The sequence below is a fragment of the Zalophus californianus genome, chromosome 4 (assembly GCF_009762305.2).
Source record: "Zalophus californianus isolate mZalCal1 chromosome 4, mZalCal1.pri.v2, whole genome shotgun sequence".
Classification (NCBI taxonomy): Eukaryota; Metazoa; Chordata; class Mammalia; order Carnivora; family Otariidae; genus Zalophus; species Zalophus californianus.
In genome coordinates this window covers 142,277,395-142,297,265 of record NC_045598.1, presented here as the reverse complement: position 1 = coordinate 142,297,265, position 19,871 = coordinate 142,277,395, and the positions used below count along the sequence as shown (strand labels likewise).

Below are 19,871 nucleotides of genomic sequence, written 5' to 3'. Positions count from 1 at the left end.
GAAACTGTAAATGCTGTGTGCTGTGAATTAAAATAGTTACCTATGTAGAGTTGACTTAGTTGTTAATAAGAAATATTCATTAGTGCATTAAAAAATTGCATTCAAAAATATGTTCCAAGATAGGAAATATAAGGTTGAAAGTTTTTTCTTTAATTACAGCAATAATTTTCTTTAATTACAGATCCAAGAGAGTATGGGTCTTTGAAATTTTTACACCAAAAGTTCAAACCACATTTGAAGAATTAAATTTTGACACATAAAAAGTGTCAAAAACTTTGACACTTATAAAGACCAACATTCTCACTCTCCCGGCAATGACTGGCAAACACAGACAAGTCACTTACTTCCTCCCATTAACAAAACTGAGAGGGGAAAGGCCCTTTTCCCTTAGTTCTAAATATGAACACGAGTTGGGTGGCACACACCCCTGAATTCAGATCTGTGCATTTGGGAAGACACAGTCCCTGCTAAGCATTCTGCCCTTCTAAGTCTTTATAAAAATACAATAACTGAAGTTAAAATGATCATTTAATCCCCCTCTCTCACTTTAGTGAAATATTATTGAGCACCACCGTTTTCCAGGCATGTTGTAAGTGAACTCAGTGAAATTTTAAGAAATAAAGAAATAATTTCTTTAAGAAATAAAATGGAGGTGTCATTATAAAGATGGTTATAGATATTAGGGACGTAAAGAAATTAATTTCAGAATGCAAACAATGTCAGGCGGCAACAAATGTGAAAGAAAGAAGACAGAATGATAGAACAGAGTGACTGGGAAGAGGGCAGACATGTTGCATTTGGAGGTCAGGAAAAATTATCTCTGAGGAGGTGATCTTGTGCAAAAGTCTAGATGCAGAGCCGTCCAGAGGGGACAGCGGGAGCAGAAGCTTTTGAACAGGCAAAGAAGCCGAATACGGATGAAAATAAAGACAATCTGTTGGAAAGAATAAAGTTGGTAAGACGTTTCGTTACAAGACGAGAGAAAACCAGTTTGGGGGAATTATAGCTGTGAGATCCAGATAAACCATTCTGCCATTTAAATTAATTCATCAGAATCTCCAGTTGTCTTACTGCCGAAAAGTCTGAACGAGTATCACCATTTTCCATGACCCTCTTCTCCGCCAGATAAAAGGTTTATCTTGCCACCCTGAACAGTACCTCTTCTGGAGGGGCAGGGAAGTTAGCGAGAAATGTGAAAAGTCATGCCAAACTTGAGGGGTGCTTAGGTGGTTCAGTCAGTTAAGCGTCCGCCTTCTGCTCATATCATGATTCCAGGGTCCCCTCCCCCTCCATGCTCTCACTCTCTCTCAAATAAAAAATAAATAAAATCTTTAAAATAAAAAATAAAAATGACACTTGATTTCCTTATTTGGGGGAAAATATGGATCTCAGGGAAGCCACCTTGTCCTTGTGGAACTCTAAGCTTTAGAGAACAGCTATTTCCTTTTGGATTTCTTTCCAGTGGCATTTAGTAGATCTCTACCATAATGAGGCACAGCCCTCTTTCCCATGTTTACATCCTCCTACACCAAAAAGTTCTTTTTAATCACAAACTTAAGTTCGAGACTCCCTGTAATTTCTTCATCTACGTAAGAGTTCATGTTTTTAACTTTAAAATGTTAAAGGAGCAACCAGAGAAAAATGTTCATTTAAGAAACTAGAAGGCAAAAGTTCAAATAAGAAATGCTAAGACTTTTAAATATAATGTAAAATCAGCTAATTATGGTTTCTAAATTTTGCAAAACACTGAGGAAATGTTGTGGCTTTTTTGGAAAACATTTCAGGGCACTGAAAAATCTTCAGCAAAGTTAATTGATGTTACTCAATAAATAATCGTAATAAATATTAGCTGACTGGAAAGCAAATGTTTTATAGACAGCCTGTTAAAAGCATGATGGTATAGAGAAGAGGAAGCACACACGGGCGCTCAAGGTAACCAGAAAGGGGTTAAAATCCTGGTTTTTCTCCTTGGATTTTGTAAGCCTCAGTTATTTCTCTTTAAGAGTTAAGTGGGGGGAGGGGCGCCTGGGTGGCTCAGTGGGTTAAGCATCTGCCTTCAGCTCAGGTCATGATCTCAGGGTCCTGGGATAGAGTCTCTCATGGTATCGAGCCCTGTAGGGCTCCCTGCTAAGCGGGAAGTTTGCTTGTCCCTCTCCCCCTGCCCCTTCCACCGCTCGTTCTCTCTCTCTCTCTTTCTCTCTCTCTCATAAATGAATAAAATCTTAAAAAAAAGAATGAGGTGAGACTAACTTAACCCCTGTGAGGATTGAAGGAGGTCATTATTCCAAAGACTTGACAGAAGAAAATTGCTTTATAAACAGTAGCCTTTTCTAGCCAAGCTACCACCCCCTTGCATGAGTGCACGGAGAAACACTTCTTCCAGTAATAGTCAATCTCCCAGCACTCCTGATATTTCTGTTTGTTTGTTGCAAGAATTTCATTTATTATGAAGGCCAAGAGACAAAACTGTGGCATAGAGTTTAAGGGTGGATCCCCTTAGGATAATCAACATTTCATCTTTACATTTTTTCTGTAATATCTGGCCTCTGATTCCATTTCATAAGATAACAAATGAAACCTTTCTTTTCTCCCCCTTGGCCCATTAGTACATTTTTACCAAATTTTCTAACTGAACCAATATAATTATTAAAGTTAAACCTTCTGTGCATCATACTTTCAACATTTAATAATCTCTAAAGTGTTAAAATCTTTTTTATTTTATTTTTCTCAGCTTTATTAAGATATAATTGACATATAACTTGGTATTTCTTAATGTTATTAGTTAAGCAATTCTCTACCAAAATTATTTATGTACTTTTGCATTACTTTTTTAAAAAATAGATTTTTCCCTCAGGCTTGTTGCTTATGATTCATTCTCAAGTATGTTTAGACTTCTTTGGAATATTTTATCAGGAAAAACAAATAGTCTTCATCAATATTTGATGGCCTTAGGAAATAAAGTGTTAGTTTAGAAGAGCAGAGACTGAGTAAATTGAACTCCTTGGTATGCAAAAGCAGTCCAAAGATCACAGCCCTGGAACAGGACATGGGAGAGGGAGGCTGTAGGTGAAAGTGAAGTGAACGCAAAATGAGACATCTTGGATTACTCAATCCAAGAAAGAGGCAAAGTTTGTAAGCAGAAAAAGAGGGATAAAAGTAAATGGGTGGGGTGTTAGGACTCAAACCGTAGGTATTCATTAAATTTTATATCTTTTCTCTATATAGTTTTCTGCTTGTACAAAAACACACCCAGGTATGTATTGGAATAAAAGGCCATAATAGTTAGGGCTCCAAGTAATTTTGTGCCAAAAACTTTAAATGAATTACCATCCCATATGAATGTTAAAATATTCATGCGATGAATCATCACATAATCATATAATGAAAAGAGGTTGTCTTTTTCAAATACGTTTCTCAAATATGTCGATCAATATAGTAGTTCTGTTTTTAGTCATCTTTAGCAAAATAGCAAATATTAGGAAGCAAGTGCGAAGCAAAGTGTACCTTCTACTCCATGAGCTTTTGGCTAAACTGAGACTCTAAGTCTGGAATGAAGTAAGCCCAGCAATCAAGTCTGGCTAATGGTCATCTTGAGCCAGACCAGAACAGATCAACTAATCCAGTCCTCCAGAAAATAGAATCAAGGGAAGGTCATTGGGCATTTATTGACAGTGGACAGTAAAGAAAGAAGATAAACTCTGGAGTTAGACAGGCCTAGATTTAAACTCTAGGCTTATGGGATATAAGCAGCCAATTACAAGCTTTGTAACCCTAGGAGGTGTCTTCACCTCTAGAAAGCCTTCTTCTTATGCAGAATATAGATTGTAATGCCTAATCTGGCTATTGTGGGAATTAAATGAATTAATACATGTAAAGTTTTCAGCACAGCATTTGAGACATACTGGGCTCTCAATAAATGGTACCTTAAAAAAAAAGTTCCCTTTAAGTAATAGTTCCTTCTGCCTACCAGAGCGTAGAATGGAAGCTTGGACCTCTCACCACAAAGGTCATGAGCCATAGTCCACTCTGTATCTGGGGCAGCTGGCCATTATTAGCCAAAAAGGGACAAACATTGTGTCTCTAGTCAGCCTTGCTAAAAATTGCACCTAATCTTCCTCGTCCTCCAGAGAGCCCAGGCACCCCAGACAACTGGAGAACATGAAAGGAGACAATGACTACCGTGGTATGAAAAAGCTTTACTCTGGAAGCACATTCTTCTGCTTGTATTTTCTTTGAGCATGTTTAGAGCCTTGGATATGTGGACCTAGCCAGAGTCAGACACTTCCCAGTTGGTTTTCTTTGCTTACGTGGAAAGCCCGATAGATCCTCTCATCACTCACCAGGTGGCAATTCTCACCTTGGTTCAAGCTTAAATTGGGCTTAAGAGAATTGTAGGTGTAAGAGGAGAATTAGGGGGTCACCCATCTCACAGCTCGCACAGTGGATACAGTGAAGAAAGCAAGTGGACAAGGTCCTGATGAAGTCTTGGCTTCTTGACTTCTTACTGGTTGTGGAGCAGTCCCTCAATATCTCTCAGCTACAAAATGATAATTCTTACTCGATAGGATTTCTGTGTGTGTGGTGGTCGTGAAATTGCTTTAAAAGTCATGAAGAAGCATGCAAAAGACAGGTTTCTATTCCAGTAGAGCTGAACTTGATGTGTAAAATAAATATTGGGCTCTATTCAATTTCAATATTAATAAAACTGTCTCCACTTATGAGTTCTAATATTGCTCTAAAATGAAGGACTTTATTTTCATTCTGTGTGTCTATGAAATGCACTTTATGGATAATATACATTACAAAGAATTAGTTTATCTGATTTTAAATTAACATCATGATACTAGTTACAATCATCCTGTAAACATACGAATTATTCTCTTTACTAAAATACTGTTGGTAGTATTGCTTAAGTTCCAGCAAGGGTAACATTGGAAATATCAAGTGCACAAATCCGTTTTAAATTTAGGAAACCCAAAGACTTATATACGATAATATTCAGCCATATCATCTACTAACATGAGAGAAACAGGGCTTGGTTTTATAAAACCTACAGTTTTGATATTTCTCTCTTACAATATAAGAAAATAAAACAATTGGAACTGAATTGACCTTTGTGGGCTTTTTTTACAACAGCATTTTTTTTTTTTTTTTTTTTTTACTTATCTATACTTCCTGATAGGCAGAGATGATGAAATAGTGGCCTATTAAAGGCAGAGAAGTTCCTATAAAAACCCACAAGTGGTGGTTTCTGTTGTTCACTGGGTGCTGGCTTGCCGTCGGTTATTCCAGGTTTTATCTTTGTTTGCAAAAAAGAAAACTAAGTAGAAGATCATGGCAAGTTCCGACTGGGGATATGATGACAAAAACGGTAAGAGTTCTTCTGCTCATGTAGACCAAAATAATAGCTCATTGCCTTTTCCAATAAAAGGGGTATTGAGCATTTTAAAAATAAATGAAACAAAATAGAGTAACTGCACAGGCACAGGTCAGTGGTTTGAATCGCCTGACCTGAATACTCATAATAACTCCGCGTGTCCTCTTAGCACTGGTCCTTTGGGATACAGTTGTCTACAAAATGTGTTCTTTGTCTCTTCCTCTCTCTCAATCTCTCTCTCTCTCTCTCTCTCTCTTTCTCTCTCTCTCTCTATATATATGTGGGTTTCTATATATAGCGAGAGAGAGTACTAAAATATATAGAGAGATATATATGTAGTATATAATATATAGAGAGGGTGCTAATATATATATCTGTAGTGTACAACATATATGTATATACATACATATATATTTGTATATAATATATATATGTTATATATAAGAAATCTAGTACTAATAGTAAAATATTTATAGTTGTGTTGACAAATATATTATTTTATAGGATAGTATAGGAAAAGGTACATTCTCAAATGCTGAATTTTCATTAAGTTAAACAGAATACCATTTAAGATACCTAAATAAATCATAGTCTCGTAAGCAAAGAGATGGTTACACTCCTAAAACTGGGAGTCAAACATTTGATGAAGTTTTGATTGTATGCATGTGTTTGCCTTGGTAGGTCCTGAACAATGGGGCAAGCTGTACCCCATTGCAAATGGAAATAAGCAATCTCCCATTGACATTAAAACCAGTGAAACGAAACATGACAGTTCTCTTAAACCTATCAGTGTCTCCTATGATCCAGCCACAGCCAAAGAAATTATCAACGTGGGGCATTCTTTCCATGTAAACTATGAGGACAATGATAACCGATCAGGTGAGCCAAAAGACCCTTCGGGTTTATTTTCTTTGACTCTACTAGGAAAATTTAAACAATAGGACTTTAAGAAACACAAAATGCCATCCTCAGTCTTTTGTGCACATGTGTAGTGCACGTGTATAAATTTGCTGCAATCTGGTGAAGCATCTTGGACTTCTGGAAAGCCCCCATGTGGTAAAGATGATTTTTGGAACCCCCAGCTCCATCTTTTTTCAACCCTTCTCATCCATGACACCATCCTATCTCTTCTGGTCTCTAATATCTTTTTTTAAAAATATTTAATTTATTTATTTATTTGCCAGAGAGAGAAAGAGAGCACAAGCAGGGGGAGTGGCAGGCAGAGGGAGAAGCAGACTCCCCGCCGAGCAAGGAGCCCCATGCAGGACTCGATCCCAGGACCCTGGGATCATGACCTGAGCCGAAGGTAGACGCTTAACTGACTGAGCCACCCAGGCGTCCCTCTAATATCTGTATACTCACTTCACACTCTCTGAATAAACAGTATTTTTTCCAAGAAGGTCTAATGAGCCATCATAGTGAATATAGAAACTGAAAAGGCAAATATTTTCTAATTGGAATGAGGATGGAGGAACACAGTAGGGAAGAGAAATGGAGTGAAGAATGTATTTTGTGTGTCCAGAAAAATGACTCTATCATTGTAAAGTACTCGGGTACCAGTAAGAAAATGAGTCTTACATAAATCTTGGAAGATTTATTCTGTGCATAAGTATACTTATGTATCTCCCCCTCCCCTACTAAACTGTAGTGACTGAATTCTTCATACCCCAGAACTTAGCCACATTTCCTGCTACATGGTAAGATTCTCAAATGTTTCTTAAATAATTTATTAAATGACAATTTCATAAGATAGCTCTACTGACAAAAGGCAAAACTTGTTCTGGCGCTTTGCTACAAGGTTCTGAGCCTAAATTTTAGGCACTTTGGGGCTATAGCCATTGTTAATACTAGATTAGATCTGGTATTATGTGTGTTTAATTAATCATATGATTACATAGACTCTTGGAAATGACAAAGTCATTCAATGTTAAAATTTTTAAAGGGACCCCATTGCCCCCCTGGCACTTTCTCTTGGTCCCTGGACAGGCATTCTCAACAAAGGTGTCAAGATACTCATTGTGTCTTGACTAGTTACAAAGTATGTGATGTGTAATTTGTTACTCAAAATAAATTACTGAAGATCTTAATGCATACTGTCTATATAGTCTTTGTTGAAAGAATGAATGAATAAACTTGCACATTAAAGCAGATTCAAGGAAAGCCCTGTAAAAGTATAATTCACTCACCTTCCGATATACTTCCTTGGCAACAGAAAAAGGTAAAATTAGGGGCTCCTGGGTGTCACAGTCGGTTAAGCATTTGACTCTTGATTTCGGCTCAGGTCTTGATCTCAGGGTTGTGAGTTCAAGCCCCATGTTGAGCTCCACAGTGGATATGCAGTCCACTTAAAAAACAAAAAAAGAAAAAGAAAAAGATAAAATTACAGCTCATGTGCTAAGAACTGTATATAACTCAATGCAATGGTCAGAGACACACTATACAATGAATACCATCATCATGGATGTGGGGGCAGAAATCCAACAAGAAAAAAATTTTGGCACTAGTGTTTGTTTTCAGTTCTACTTAATCCAATTTAGTGTTGGCTTATGTTAAATGCAAAGATAAGCAAGAGCTTACAATCATAAAACTAATAGTAGTTCCTTTTTTCTTCTAGTGCTGAAAGGTGGTCCTCTTTCTGAAAGCTATAGGCTCTGTCAGTTCCATTTTCACTGGGGCAGCACAAATGACTATGGTTCTGAACACACAGTGGATGGAGTCAAATATTCTGCAGAGGTAATGTAACTCAGTAAGCAAGAGATAATTACACTGAGAATTATTTTCAGAAGCAGCTGCTTTATTACATAAATCACCCTTATAATGGCTCCAAAGGAATGAGCATTCTCATCCCTATAAGGAACTCCCAGGCCGCATTAAAATCAAACACATACATACCAAGTGGGGTAATAGAAGGAAATTTTTCATATGAAAAAGGCAACTTGGAGTTGAGCTCTTGAGCCCAAAAATCATCTTTGTCTTCAAAATGGCTCAAAAACGGTTACCTTAACATCAGGCTAGCCTCAAGAGGAGGTGCTGCTCTCCTTTAAAGCTCTGACTCTAAACTAACCACACCATTTGCTTCTTATTCAAATGGTCAAGTTTGGACACACCGGGGGCCCAGGTGTGGGCAGGCTGGAACACTTCAGTAAGACTCTACCAAGAGTGCGAGTTTAATCATAGGAACGGACACAGAGTGGCACGCACCTAAATGAGGGTCTGTTCCTGCTGCAGGTCACCAACCTCCAGCCTCTTGAACTGTCCTCACGTGGAAGTTTATGATCCTTCTCAAGGATCATATTTTGTCTGTATATACATAGAAAAATGAAGAATATTTATATCAAACTGTCAACAAAGCATCTGAGAGATTGAAAGAGAAGAAATTTTGCTCTATATATGTATGAATATAAAATATATATGTACCCATATATACAGGCTGACTTTTTATTTGACTTTCACAAAATGAATTTGTAATACATGTAGTTTTGTGCCTTTTTTCTACTTACTAATTTATCATAATCATTTTCCAAGTCAATAGAGTTAATTCTACCTCATTCTTTTAACTTTATTTCAATGTGTGAATATATCAGAATTTATTTAACTGGCCTCCACTGATGGACAATTATAATGCCCTTTGCTTTTTGTTCCATTGGTTTTTTACTTTTACCAAAATGTCTTCAACAAGTACATCTGTACATACACCTTATGCACTAGTGAAAGCACATAAGTGGGGCAGATGTTTTTATAAGAGGGATTGCTAGGTTACAGGGTATGTGCATTTTTTATTTTAATAGAAGATTTGGGAATTTTACACGAATATAGTCGGCTTTATGTTACATTGTAAAGCTTGGCTAATAACTTTTAATACTACAGAAACCCATTAAATGTTTCTTCCCATTTCTCCCTCAAAAAATTGAAAGTAGACTAAAGTCAAATGGGCTGGGAGCCTAAATTAATACTATCTTTTTAGAGGCAGATCTTGTTGCATCTAAGAAATCTAAGTCAGTGATCTCCTCATCTAATTTAAGAAAAATAAATATAATCCAGGCTAGAGATGAGAGGCACTTAGCCACAAAATTCAACATGCAATTGAGGACAAGAGGGAGGATTGGGGGGAGAGCAGGAGTTGGGGCGAAGGGAGGAGGAGGAGAGAAAAGGAAAAGTGAGAGAGAGAGAGAGAGCAAGTGAGAGAGATTAAGTAAGTGGTATGTAGAGAATTAATTACTTTAAAGTGATATGATTGACCAGATGATCACTTTACATTGGAGGTCAGAAAAGTATTCTTTCTGTAGTGGCATTTGTGTTCAGCCCTAATTCAAGACAAAAGGTTGCCATTGACAGATTATGGGGAAGGACATTCCAAAGAAAATCAGCAACTAATGCAAAGACTTGAAGTTGTGAACCAAGTAAGGAGGTATAATCTATGAGATATGCTGAGAGATGGCTGTTGATAAGTGGGGAAAGTAAGAAATTAATGATAACTATTGTACTTTTTGATTGAGCAATTAGGTAGATGGTGGTACCTTTTCCAAAGATGGGAAAATAAAACAGATTTGGCAAGGAGGAAATCAAGAGTTGTACTTTGGCCATATTAAGTTTGAGATACCTGTTAGATATCCATGTGGGGATATTCAAGAAGATATCAAGATGACTTATATCATATTGGATATTCAGATCTAGAGTTCCATAGGGAAGTTAGGCTAGACATAATGATCTGACAGGTGCCTAGATGTGCTTGAGAAAATGTGCTCTTGGCCAAGACTCCTAGACTGTCCAGGAACCCCTTCCTATAAATAGTTACTAAAAAGGACCTCACCTGACAGAAGTTATTTCAGTTTTGTTGAAAACTAGTTGGAATTCCTGATCTTTTCATACCAAAGCAATTTTTAAAAAGGAGTAATAATAAATAGTTGTGATATTTTGGGAAAAGAAATTTTACTCACTCGTTCCGTGGAAATTGCAAATGGCCTGCTCTACCCGATGTACATAATCCTTCTTAAGAGTGAGAACATAGCCTTTCCTACCCACTGGATAAAGGTTCATATAAATGTTACCTAAGCCAAGATACATCTTCTAATATTAACAAGTTAACTTATAACTTTTTGTCTTCACAATGGTATAAATAACTAATTGACCACATTATCACTTTCAGCTTCACCTGGTTCACTGGAATTCTGCAAAGTACTCCAGCTTTGCTGAAGCTGTCCCACAGGCTGATGGTTTGGCAATTATCGGTGTTTTGATGAAGGTGAGTTACAGAGAGTTACAGAGCTGGGCTAACACTACTTCTTACCAATCAAACACCAAAATAGTATAAAATAAGGCAAAAAGATATTTGAGTCTTTCTTTTTTAAAATTTTCCCTTCTACTAATGGCTTCAGGTGAGCAAACAGTTCCCTAGTACTTTGCTGCTGTTTTCTCTAGGCTTTTCCCTTTTTAAGAGAGAATTAAGTTTCAGGTAGGGATAGAATGGGAAGGTGTTGGAGGGGGAGGGAATTTCTATTTTCCAGATTTTCCAAATTGCTTTTCCTCTAAACTTCCTACTTCATAGGTTCAGGAATTTATCAATTTAATGTATCATCAGGGAAAAATATTAAGAAGATCGTTGTTCCATGAAAAAAGTTCAGTTAATGTTTAAAATGGCAGATGTTGCTTAAATCCTCTCTAAGAGTGTCCCTGAAAAGTTCTGTAGGGAAGTTATTATTAAATTGGGTATACTTGCGTCTTTTGGGTTCTACCCACCAAATTCCAATGTGCAGTGACCCACCCCCCTCCTCTAACAAGCAACTCTTAGGCACAAGCAGGGTGTCCAGGAATTCACCTCAATTCTGACACTGTCTACACAGGTTCCACAGGCTAAGGGTTCAGATTTGCAAGATTACAATTCCCCCACCCTACTTCAGATGTCAGTCTCAAGCCCAGGTTGTTAGCTGGGCTTCTGCCTGACTAACTATAAATCAGAGATTCCCCTGACCTCTTCCTTGGGTTTGAAGAGGTTTGATTAATTTGCTAGCACAGCTCACAGAACCCAGAGAAACATTCTACTTACCGGTTAATTATACAAGGATGTAACTCAGGGCTAGACGGATGGAAAAGATGCATAGGGCAAGGTATGGGGAAAGGCAAAGAGCTTCCTTGCCCTGTGGAGGCACATGTTTTCCCTGTATCTCCCTGAATCCACCAATCTGGAAACTCTCTATACCCAGTCCTTTTGGGTTTTTATGGAGTCTTCATTATTTAAGCATGATTGATTAAATCATTGGCCATTGGCCATTCATTCAAGCTGTAGCCCCTGTCTCCTCTCCTGTCCCCAGAGGTCTGAAGGTAGAATTGAAAGTTCCAACCCTCTAACCACATGGTTGGTTCTCCGGGCAACCAGCCCTCATTCTTAGATTCAGTCCAAAAGTACCCTAATTAACATAACAAAAGACACCCTTATCTCGCCGTCTTCACTTCGGAAATTCCAAGGGTTCCAGGAGCTCTGTGTCATAAACATGTTTCTTATGATAAATATCACACTCAGGTTCCTAACTTTTGGAATTATAGTAATTCTAGTTAACCTTTATTGAACACTTACAACACACCATACACTGTACCAATTATAACTAATAAAACAGGCCAAAAGTAAAAGGTTGTATTTTATGTCACAGTTTTGCCGAGTTCTTGGATTTTGACTTGTATGTCCTTAAGCATCTTGCCCATATTAAATTAAAACCAAGCTTTTTGTTTGCCACTTTCTCTGTGCTGAGAAATATGACACACACAGAACCATTTTAAAATGGAGCCATAGTAGCCATTTCAGGGGAACTGCCTTGCACACCCTGCTTTTGGAACCTTTGAACTGGGCCAAACTGCCAACATTCCTAGAAGTCAGCAAGAACAAGAATATCGTATTTGAGAGATCTGATAAAAGTGAACTTCTGCATAGTGACCACTTCACCTGACCCATCAGTAAAGTAGGAATCCCTTCCCGCTTGTCAGCACCAATGAACTCTTCTCAAAAACCACTTACGTGATCTTCCTTTTCTTCTATGAAAACCCTGAGTCTATGTCCTGTAATTAGAATGTTGTTTGGGTTTCTACCCAATCTGTGTACCCCGAATTGCAATTCTTTGATCTCAAATAAACGCTTTCCTCTTGAGCTGGTTTCTTGTTTTTAGGTTGACAGTGGTTATGCATTACGAACAATTTATAGAGGACAAGGGCCCGCCAGGACATATGCCCACCAAAATTCCCTCTCCTAAAGCAGAGAGAAAATACCTTACCTTTCTTCAGTTTACTGTTTTTAACTGAAAAAAAAATAGCTAAACATAGTTTGACTTTATAACAATTTCTAACTCACATTTTATTTTTTTTTTTAATCTCCAGGTTGATCAGGCCAACCCAAGACTGCAGAAAGTACTTGATGCCCTAAACACAGTTAAAACCAAGGTCAATAGACTAAAGACATTGTTTAAGTCAGAGAACAAGAGTCCACAGAACTACTGAAATCATTTAAATATGTATTTGAAGTGGGGAGTAGGAAGACTAGAGCAAAAGCTACCAATTTGAAAATCAAGGTAGTATTTAGATATTGCTTGCTTCTGAGAAGGTCTCTGACTCAGGTATTTGTTTTGTTTTGTTCTTTTCTTTTTCTCAGTTATTGTTTTTTCTACTTCAGCAGCATGAGAAGAACTAGCCTAGAGAAGAACAGGTTCCATAGCCGTTCAAATTTTCTTTAAAAAGTATATCCAACTAAAATGTGATTTTTTTTCCCATGTCACAAAGAAAATTACCTCTGTTTCTTTAGCAGTACAAAAATTCAGGAGTTAAGGGTCTTATTTTGAGATACCATTAATATGCCACTCATAAACAATCAAAAAAGAACATGAGTAAATAAAAGAAGGCTAAAACGTAACTAATAAGCATGTCAATAATAGTTTTGCCACTGGAACAGTATCTGGCCTCATTCCTAAAGAAACAATAAAGGTTTTATTCTGGAAGTGAAATATCTTTTAGAGAGGATAGATTATCTAAAAATTTTTTAATCTTTGCTTATATTCCACCAAATGAGGAAGGAAGAAGATTATTTGGCCAAAATGTGAGTGTAGCAAATTTTCAGTCTTCTATTACCTTTATTGTTTATATCTACAAACACACCAGTGTATAATATATAGCAGAAAAGTTAAATTCTCAGCTAAAATATTAAGACAATATATATGCCAAGATAATATAACATAGATGTCATATATGTATATGATGTATTTTAAATCATAGTATAATGATGTATTACAGAACAAACGAGCCCCATTCACAAATTTTGACCCATCTACTCTCCTTCCTTCATCCCTGGATTACTGGACCTACTCTGGCTCTCTGACTCATCCTCCCCTTTACGAGAGTATAACCTGGATCATCTGTAAGGACCCCATCAGTATCAGCCCAGAACAGGTAGAGTATCAAAGGTGAAAGAGTGGGAATTGGGAGTGCAAAGCAGTAATATCATGTCAATTCATAGTATTAATGGGGGATGTTATGATTTCAAATAGATTTTTAAGGAGTTTGTTTTCCATTCCTATTGAAAAAAATTCATTTCTGACATAGGTCTATTGAATAATCAAAAAGAAATGTGTATTATAATGCTGCTTTTTACTTTATATAGAAAAAAAACCATGAGATTCTGACTCTTGCTATCTTTTCCACCTTATTAAGGAAAAATCCATCTGTGTTAAGTGTCTTCCTAAAAGTTTCAGAAACAAAGAAAAGATTGTCACTGAAGTTCTACTAAGACTTTGGGGAAGTATGTTTCGCAACTGAGATACCCTGAGAGTTGACAAAGGATTTTGTTCTTTTTTGAAGCTTTAGTTCTTAGCTATCCAACAAGATATGTCTTTAATTATTGTTTATAATTATGATAATAACTACTATTGATTGAGCAACTCCCTTTATTAGGTGCCTTACATAGGTTTTGTCAGCCAATTCTCATAACAAATCAATAAGACAGGCAATGTACGTAGCCTGCTGGTAACAGACACTTACTGAGCATATGCTACATGCTGAGTACCATTCTAAGAACTTATATGTACTAACGCATTTAATCTTCACAACCCAATGTAAATAGCTGATAGTGTTTAATATTTTTCCTATCAGTATTAAGGAGTCTGCTTCATACTACATTATCCATATAAAATTTTACCTATATTAAATCTATACTTAGTATTGAAATATTGAGGACACACCAATTTTTTTCAGGTGCAATCATTATTTTCACTTTTGGTGGAGTCAGTGATTTTTTTTTTTACATCTCCATAGTTTTATAGGCCAGATGATGTGTTTGTGGAACTCTTAAAAATCTGTCTACATTAAATGACAGGGTTTTTTTGTAAAGTGGTGTTTTCAGTAAAAGGTAGGAATGTATTTTGGGGTGGGAAAGTGATTATTCTGAGAGCTGATAAATTATCACACATTGTGGCTTCCCAAAATAAGCTTTCGGCCACAGCTTAAGTCCCTCCAAACAGGCTAGATTTTTAGCAGAATAAGACGTAAATGCTGAGAACAAACTGATGATTGCCAGATGGGAAGGGGTGGGAGGATGGGCATACTAGATGAAGGGGAGTGGGAGGTACAGTTATGGAATGAATAAGTCACAGGGATAAAAGGCACAGCACAGTGAATATAGTCAATGTTACTGTAATTTTACTTTATGGAAATTGAGGCAACAAGCAGCACATCACTCACCCAAGGTAGCCCAGTTGACCTTCTGAGAAAGTTAGCGTTCTAATCCAGCCCATCATTAATAATCTAAACCAAATACCTAGTTCAAATAAATGTGAAGGGATTTTTTTACTTCCTCCCTTCCCATTGGTAAGACCATTGCAATCAGCAACTTAGTTTTCTAAATATCAGTGCATTAACAATACTGGAAATACAGTGTTTTGTGTAACTTTAATAGCCTTTGATTCTTTAAATATTTCATCCTCCCTCCCAGCTGGCACAGTTCCGAAGCCTTCTATCGACTGTTGAAGGTGACAAAGCTGTCCCCATTAGGCACAACAACCGGCCACCCCAGCCTCTGAATGGCAGAATAGTGAGAGCTTCCTTCTGATGGGTCCAGGAAGGAACTTCTCCTTCCTCGAGGAACACTGCCCTGCTTTGGACATAATCCAGTAAAACAATTTTTAAGAAACACATTTATTTCAATACTAGCAAGGCAGTATAGCTGCAAATTCAATCTGTAGAGTGAAGTTTTAATTTTTATTCTTAATGCTTAACTCAATTAGTAATCCATAAGCTTGTAAAACCTGTGCTTAAATTCAGTTTATTTTGTAGAATTCTTTATAATTGCAATTAAAGTATACTGAATAATTTCTTAGGGATTTGTGTCTGTTTCCATTTTATTCAGTTTAGTTGAACCAGTAAAATAACTTTATCCCTTTCTTGTCTATTATGTACTCTGGTTTTTTTTAAATATTAAATCGTTTCAGGCCCATGTACATTCAAAAATCTTAAGTGCCTTATTTGCAATATTATTTTGCCTCAAATGTAATAACCTAAAAGCAGCTTGAGATAGATATTGAGAAATTCATTTTCTTACTCTTGAAGGCAAATATACAGCTAAGATGACAGTTGCATTTAATATTATTCTACTGGCTCAACATTGTTATCATTTGTGTTCTCTGTGATAAAAATGGTATCTTTTCTATGGGAAGATGTTGCTTCTAGTTATTGCTTCCACTTTTCCTCCTCCCATTAGCAAAGCCAATGGTTTTCCCCCCCGTTGTCATAACTGGTGAGCTTGAATAGAGAATCTGTAATTCAAAATTTTTGAAGAAAATTCACCTGTGAATGGTTTATAAAAACAATGGAGTCATTTGGACTTAGAATCATATAAAAAATCATATAATCTTTTATCAGACGTACCCTTAACTTGAAGTCAGTTCTTTCTGAAGCCATCTCTACATCCAGAATTTAAATCTTGTGTCTAGTATGTAGTCTTGTGATTTACTTTAGTTTCCTTCTCCATGACTAAATATAAGAAATCATGTTAGAGACCAAAGCCTGTACCCATTCCAATGTCTTAGTATTGTCTAATGTTACAGAATCAGTCAAAACTTCTAAATAAACATGAACATAGTTTAAAAAGACAGATCAAACAGATTCTTCATTGCTCTTGAAGGAGCCTTGTATAAAGGTTGTGTTAAAACCATACTAAAAGACTTCACTTGAATTTTTGATCTGGAGCCCAGAATTTAAAGAATCCTATTTATTAAAATGTAATAGATCCAGACAATACTTTCATTCTGCTCCCATAAGCATTATATAAATAGAACATACTTTCTTTGCAAAAGTAATCTGTGTATATTACTATATATTTGCCAGATACTGAGAAAGCCTGAGTCACATTGAAAGGATTTTAATTCTAAAGTTATCAAAAGTCATCATGAGAGCCAAAGAAAGAGGGATATGAATTTAATTTGAAACATATATCTGCTTAAGGTATAAAAGGTATAAAAAAATTTTTGCAGAAAGATATCTGCAAAATATATCTGCTCAGGACACACAGTTTTTGAAAATATTTTCTGGGAAAAAATTGAGCAATTTAAAAAAACAAATTTCACAATAGACACCTGAAAAATACTTAATGACCCACATATTTTTTAGGTTAAAATGGATTCTTAAACTTAAGAATTTAAATATAAATCTCTAAGTCTTGCTATGGAGAAGGCAAAGAAGTGACCGAAGATATATGATGACCATCAAACTTTATCCCTAAGCTGAATGCCAACTGGGGAGCATGCTTCCCCTTACTGCTTCTGCCAGAATTTCATTTATTTGGCAGAACTCATGAGGTGCATTATGGGGGCTTTCCAAATTTCTCTGAAGTAGCCGATAAAAGCAGCTGCTGAGAGAAGATATGTGGACAAGGCATTGGATCATCTGAGAAAGCAACTCATATGTTTCTTTGACTCACCCTCCTGCTGTGTGGCCTATTCCCTTGCCAACTTAGGTAAATGATTTGAACATCCTGCAGGGATTTTGTGATTTTTCCATGATGTTTGGCCGCTGACCCTCTTCCAATCATCCAGAATGACAATGGCAGCTGAAAGGCCCAGCAACAAGCTCAAAGGTAGAAAGATGCTTCTACTCCCTACCGTTTTCTGTCTTATGCAGCCCCATCACTCCTACCCTTGCTTCAGAAATATCATGCTGAACGTTTATGGCATCCTTTTGCTGATTTGTGAGTCCAAGATATTTTCTAAATTGCTCATTTCTGTATGTTTTAGAAAATAACTCTAAGAACATTAAATTCATCAAAGGCAGAATTAGGGAAAATGAAAGGAAAGAAAATAAACATCTTCTTTAAATTTAATTTTTTTACATGACTCAAAAGAGGAAATTTCTATTTCTTATAACTGGTTACTCTATATGAAGTGGTTCTTCACCATTTTGTGGTCACAGATTCCTATGAATATGTAAGTAAAGCAATGAAACTTCTCTCTACCTCCCCTGAAAATGTAACTAATTAGATATAATCAAAATTTAGCATGGAGTTTTAAAGTACTTAGAAACTCAACCCTTTGCTCCTTTCCCCATCACAAAGTCAATCCTAGACCACAGATAGGATTCTGGCTCTAAACAACAACAAAAAAAGTTGAACTACAGTGGGATTCCAGGTCTCTCGAACTTTCTTCCTAATTTAACAATTATTTTTGCTTTTCTATGTCATTCTTTATAGCAAGTTTTTAGATGGAATGATGTATATATATCTAGTATAGCTCCTGAATTATCTTTTTGTTGTTTTTCTCTCTTACAAATATTATTTTGAGTTGGTAGAGATCCCATTGCAGAAGAGATATAAAACAATAAAAAAGAAAGAGAATTCAAACTTTAGTCAATTGTTTCATTTATTGTGAGTAAACTAACAAAAGCTTACAAATGAGAGTAAAAACAGCATAGAAAAAAATTCAGTTGAAGAATATCTCATCAGATTAATAATGACCCCAAATCACTCTGAAAGTCATCAACATTCTTTGTATCTAAGACAATGAATACATATGGAAATACTTATTTTGTGAGCATAATCTTGATGATTATCCATAAATAACAAATGCTTAATTACACACTGTTCTCTGTGAGACACTGTATGAGGATTTCCTTATTACTCTTACTAGATTTGGCTGTTTTCAATCTTAGTTGGTAGACAGAGACAGACAGACACACACACACAGATATAAATGAATAAATGCATTTATTGCAGGACTGGTCTACTATAACAAAATAGAAACACAGATATGGATATTTAACCTACTACAAGAATACAGTTCATTATATGTTCCTAGAATTGTATGGACACATTTATAAAGCTAAGAAGAAAATGCATAAAATAAAAAAGATTTATATATATATCATTCTTAAAACAAGTTAGGAGAAATGACCTTAAGCATTTTTGCTTACAAATCTTGATTTCAGTAAAGAAGTTACTCATGGAGTACCTTGGGTCTTAAAGATATGTGTATACCCTCACACAGATCAGACTGGTGGTTGCCAGCTGAGAGAGGGGCAAGGGGCTGGGTAAAATGGGTAAAGGGGCTTAAGAGGTACAAATTTCCAGTTACAAAATAAATAAGTCATGAGGATGTAATACACAGCATAGAGACTATAGTCAATAATATTGTACTAGCTTTATCCATGATGGATAGTAACTAGACCTATCAAAGTGATCATTTTGTAATGTACAAAAATATCAGATCACTGTGTTGGTACACCTGAAACTAATATAACATTGTATGTCAATTATAATTCAATTAAAAAGGAAAGCACAAAAAAGAGTAAAGCCCTAAACTAGGGGGGAAGATATGTGCACACTCTCATCTTGTATCTTTACAAGTATCTTGAGTATCTTTATACTAAGAGCGAACTGATGGACAAGAGATCATGTCTGAAGGTGTTGGAATGCTCACAACACAAGTGTACTTGCTAGAGGTTTCTCACAATGGCATCTGGGATGCTAATCCCTTTGCTATGAGAAGTAGAAATAGCAATTATGTCAGAGAGGAATAGTGTTTAAGTGGCTTAAGTTAAGTTTATTTTTTACCCCTCAAAGACTAGAGAATATACTTTCTTCAAATCATTAATAAGTATTTTAATATCCTTTAGAGGCAGACACATGTAAAGCTGTTTGGATGTGTTATTTTCCATCATGTTAACAAATGACCTAAGTTGTAAGCAAAATCAAACATGCATAACAGAATCACACCACGCAGAAATAATATTTAGCTACTTCAGGGAAAAAAAAGACCCTTATCTCATCCATATACCACAATAAATCCAAGGTGGTTAAATTTTTCAATGAAATCAACATACTAGAAAAATAGGTAAATATTTAAATATCTGATTGAAAAACCTTCAAAACACCAAAGCTACAAACCAAGAAATAATAGAATAATTGATTGAACTATGAAAAACTTAAATATCTAGGTCAACCAACAATAGTAAAAAAAATTAATGGAAATAAAAATGA

The 19,871-nt window shown here is 36.1% G+C and overlaps 1 protein-coding gene across 6 annotated transcripts; it reads left to right on the top strand.

The window, feature by feature from the left end:
• The first annotated feature begins 1,885 nt into the window (after nucleotides 1–1,885).
• CA1 (carbonic anhydrase 1) lies at nucleotides 1,886–18,177 on the top strand. Of its 6 annotated transcripts, XM_027600036.2 has the most exons (11): nucleotides 1,890–1,932; nucleotides 3,226–3,253; nucleotides 4,128–4,183; nucleotides 5,183–5,371; nucleotides 6,059–6,256; nucleotides 7,992–8,110; nucleotides 10,524–10,619; nucleotides 12,740–12,802; nucleotides 13,646–13,801; nucleotides 14,063–14,150; nucleotides 15,339–18,177. In XM_027600036.2, the coding sequence occupies exons 4-11, from the start codon at nucleotides 5,335–5,337 to the stop codon at nucleotides 15,371–15,373; spliced, it is 792 nt and encodes a 263-aa protein (XP_027455837.1). In that variant the 5' UTR covers nucleotides 1,890–1,932; nucleotides 3,226–3,253; nucleotides 4,128–4,183; nucleotides 5,183–5,334; the 3' UTR covers nucleotides 15,374–18,177. The 6 variants fall into 6 exon arrangements, with proteins under 6 accessions (XP_027455873.1, XP_027455837.1, XP_027455885.1 ...); XM_027600072.2 differs by lacking the exon at nucleotides 3,226–3,253 and having other exon boundaries at nucleotides 1,886–1,932; XM_027600192.2 differs by lacking the exon at nucleotides 5,183–5,371 and having other exon boundaries at nucleotides 1,906–1,932.
• Nucleotides 18,178–19,871: the final 1,694 nt, after the last annotated feature.

Excerpts from the sequence above, each read along its gene's own strand:
- CA1 (XM_027600072.2), top strand. The coding sequence starts at position 5,335 with ATGGCAAGTTCCGACTGGGGATATGATGACAAAAACG. Across the intron at positions 10,620-12,739 it reads TTATCGGTGTTTTGATGAAG|GTTGATCAGGCCAACCCAAG; the intron begins GTGAGTTACAGA and ends TTTAATCTCCAG. Across the intron at positions 12,803-13,645 it reads TAAACACAGTTAAAACCAAG|AACAAACGAGCCCCATTCAC; the intron begins GTCAATAGACTA and ends GATGTATTACAG.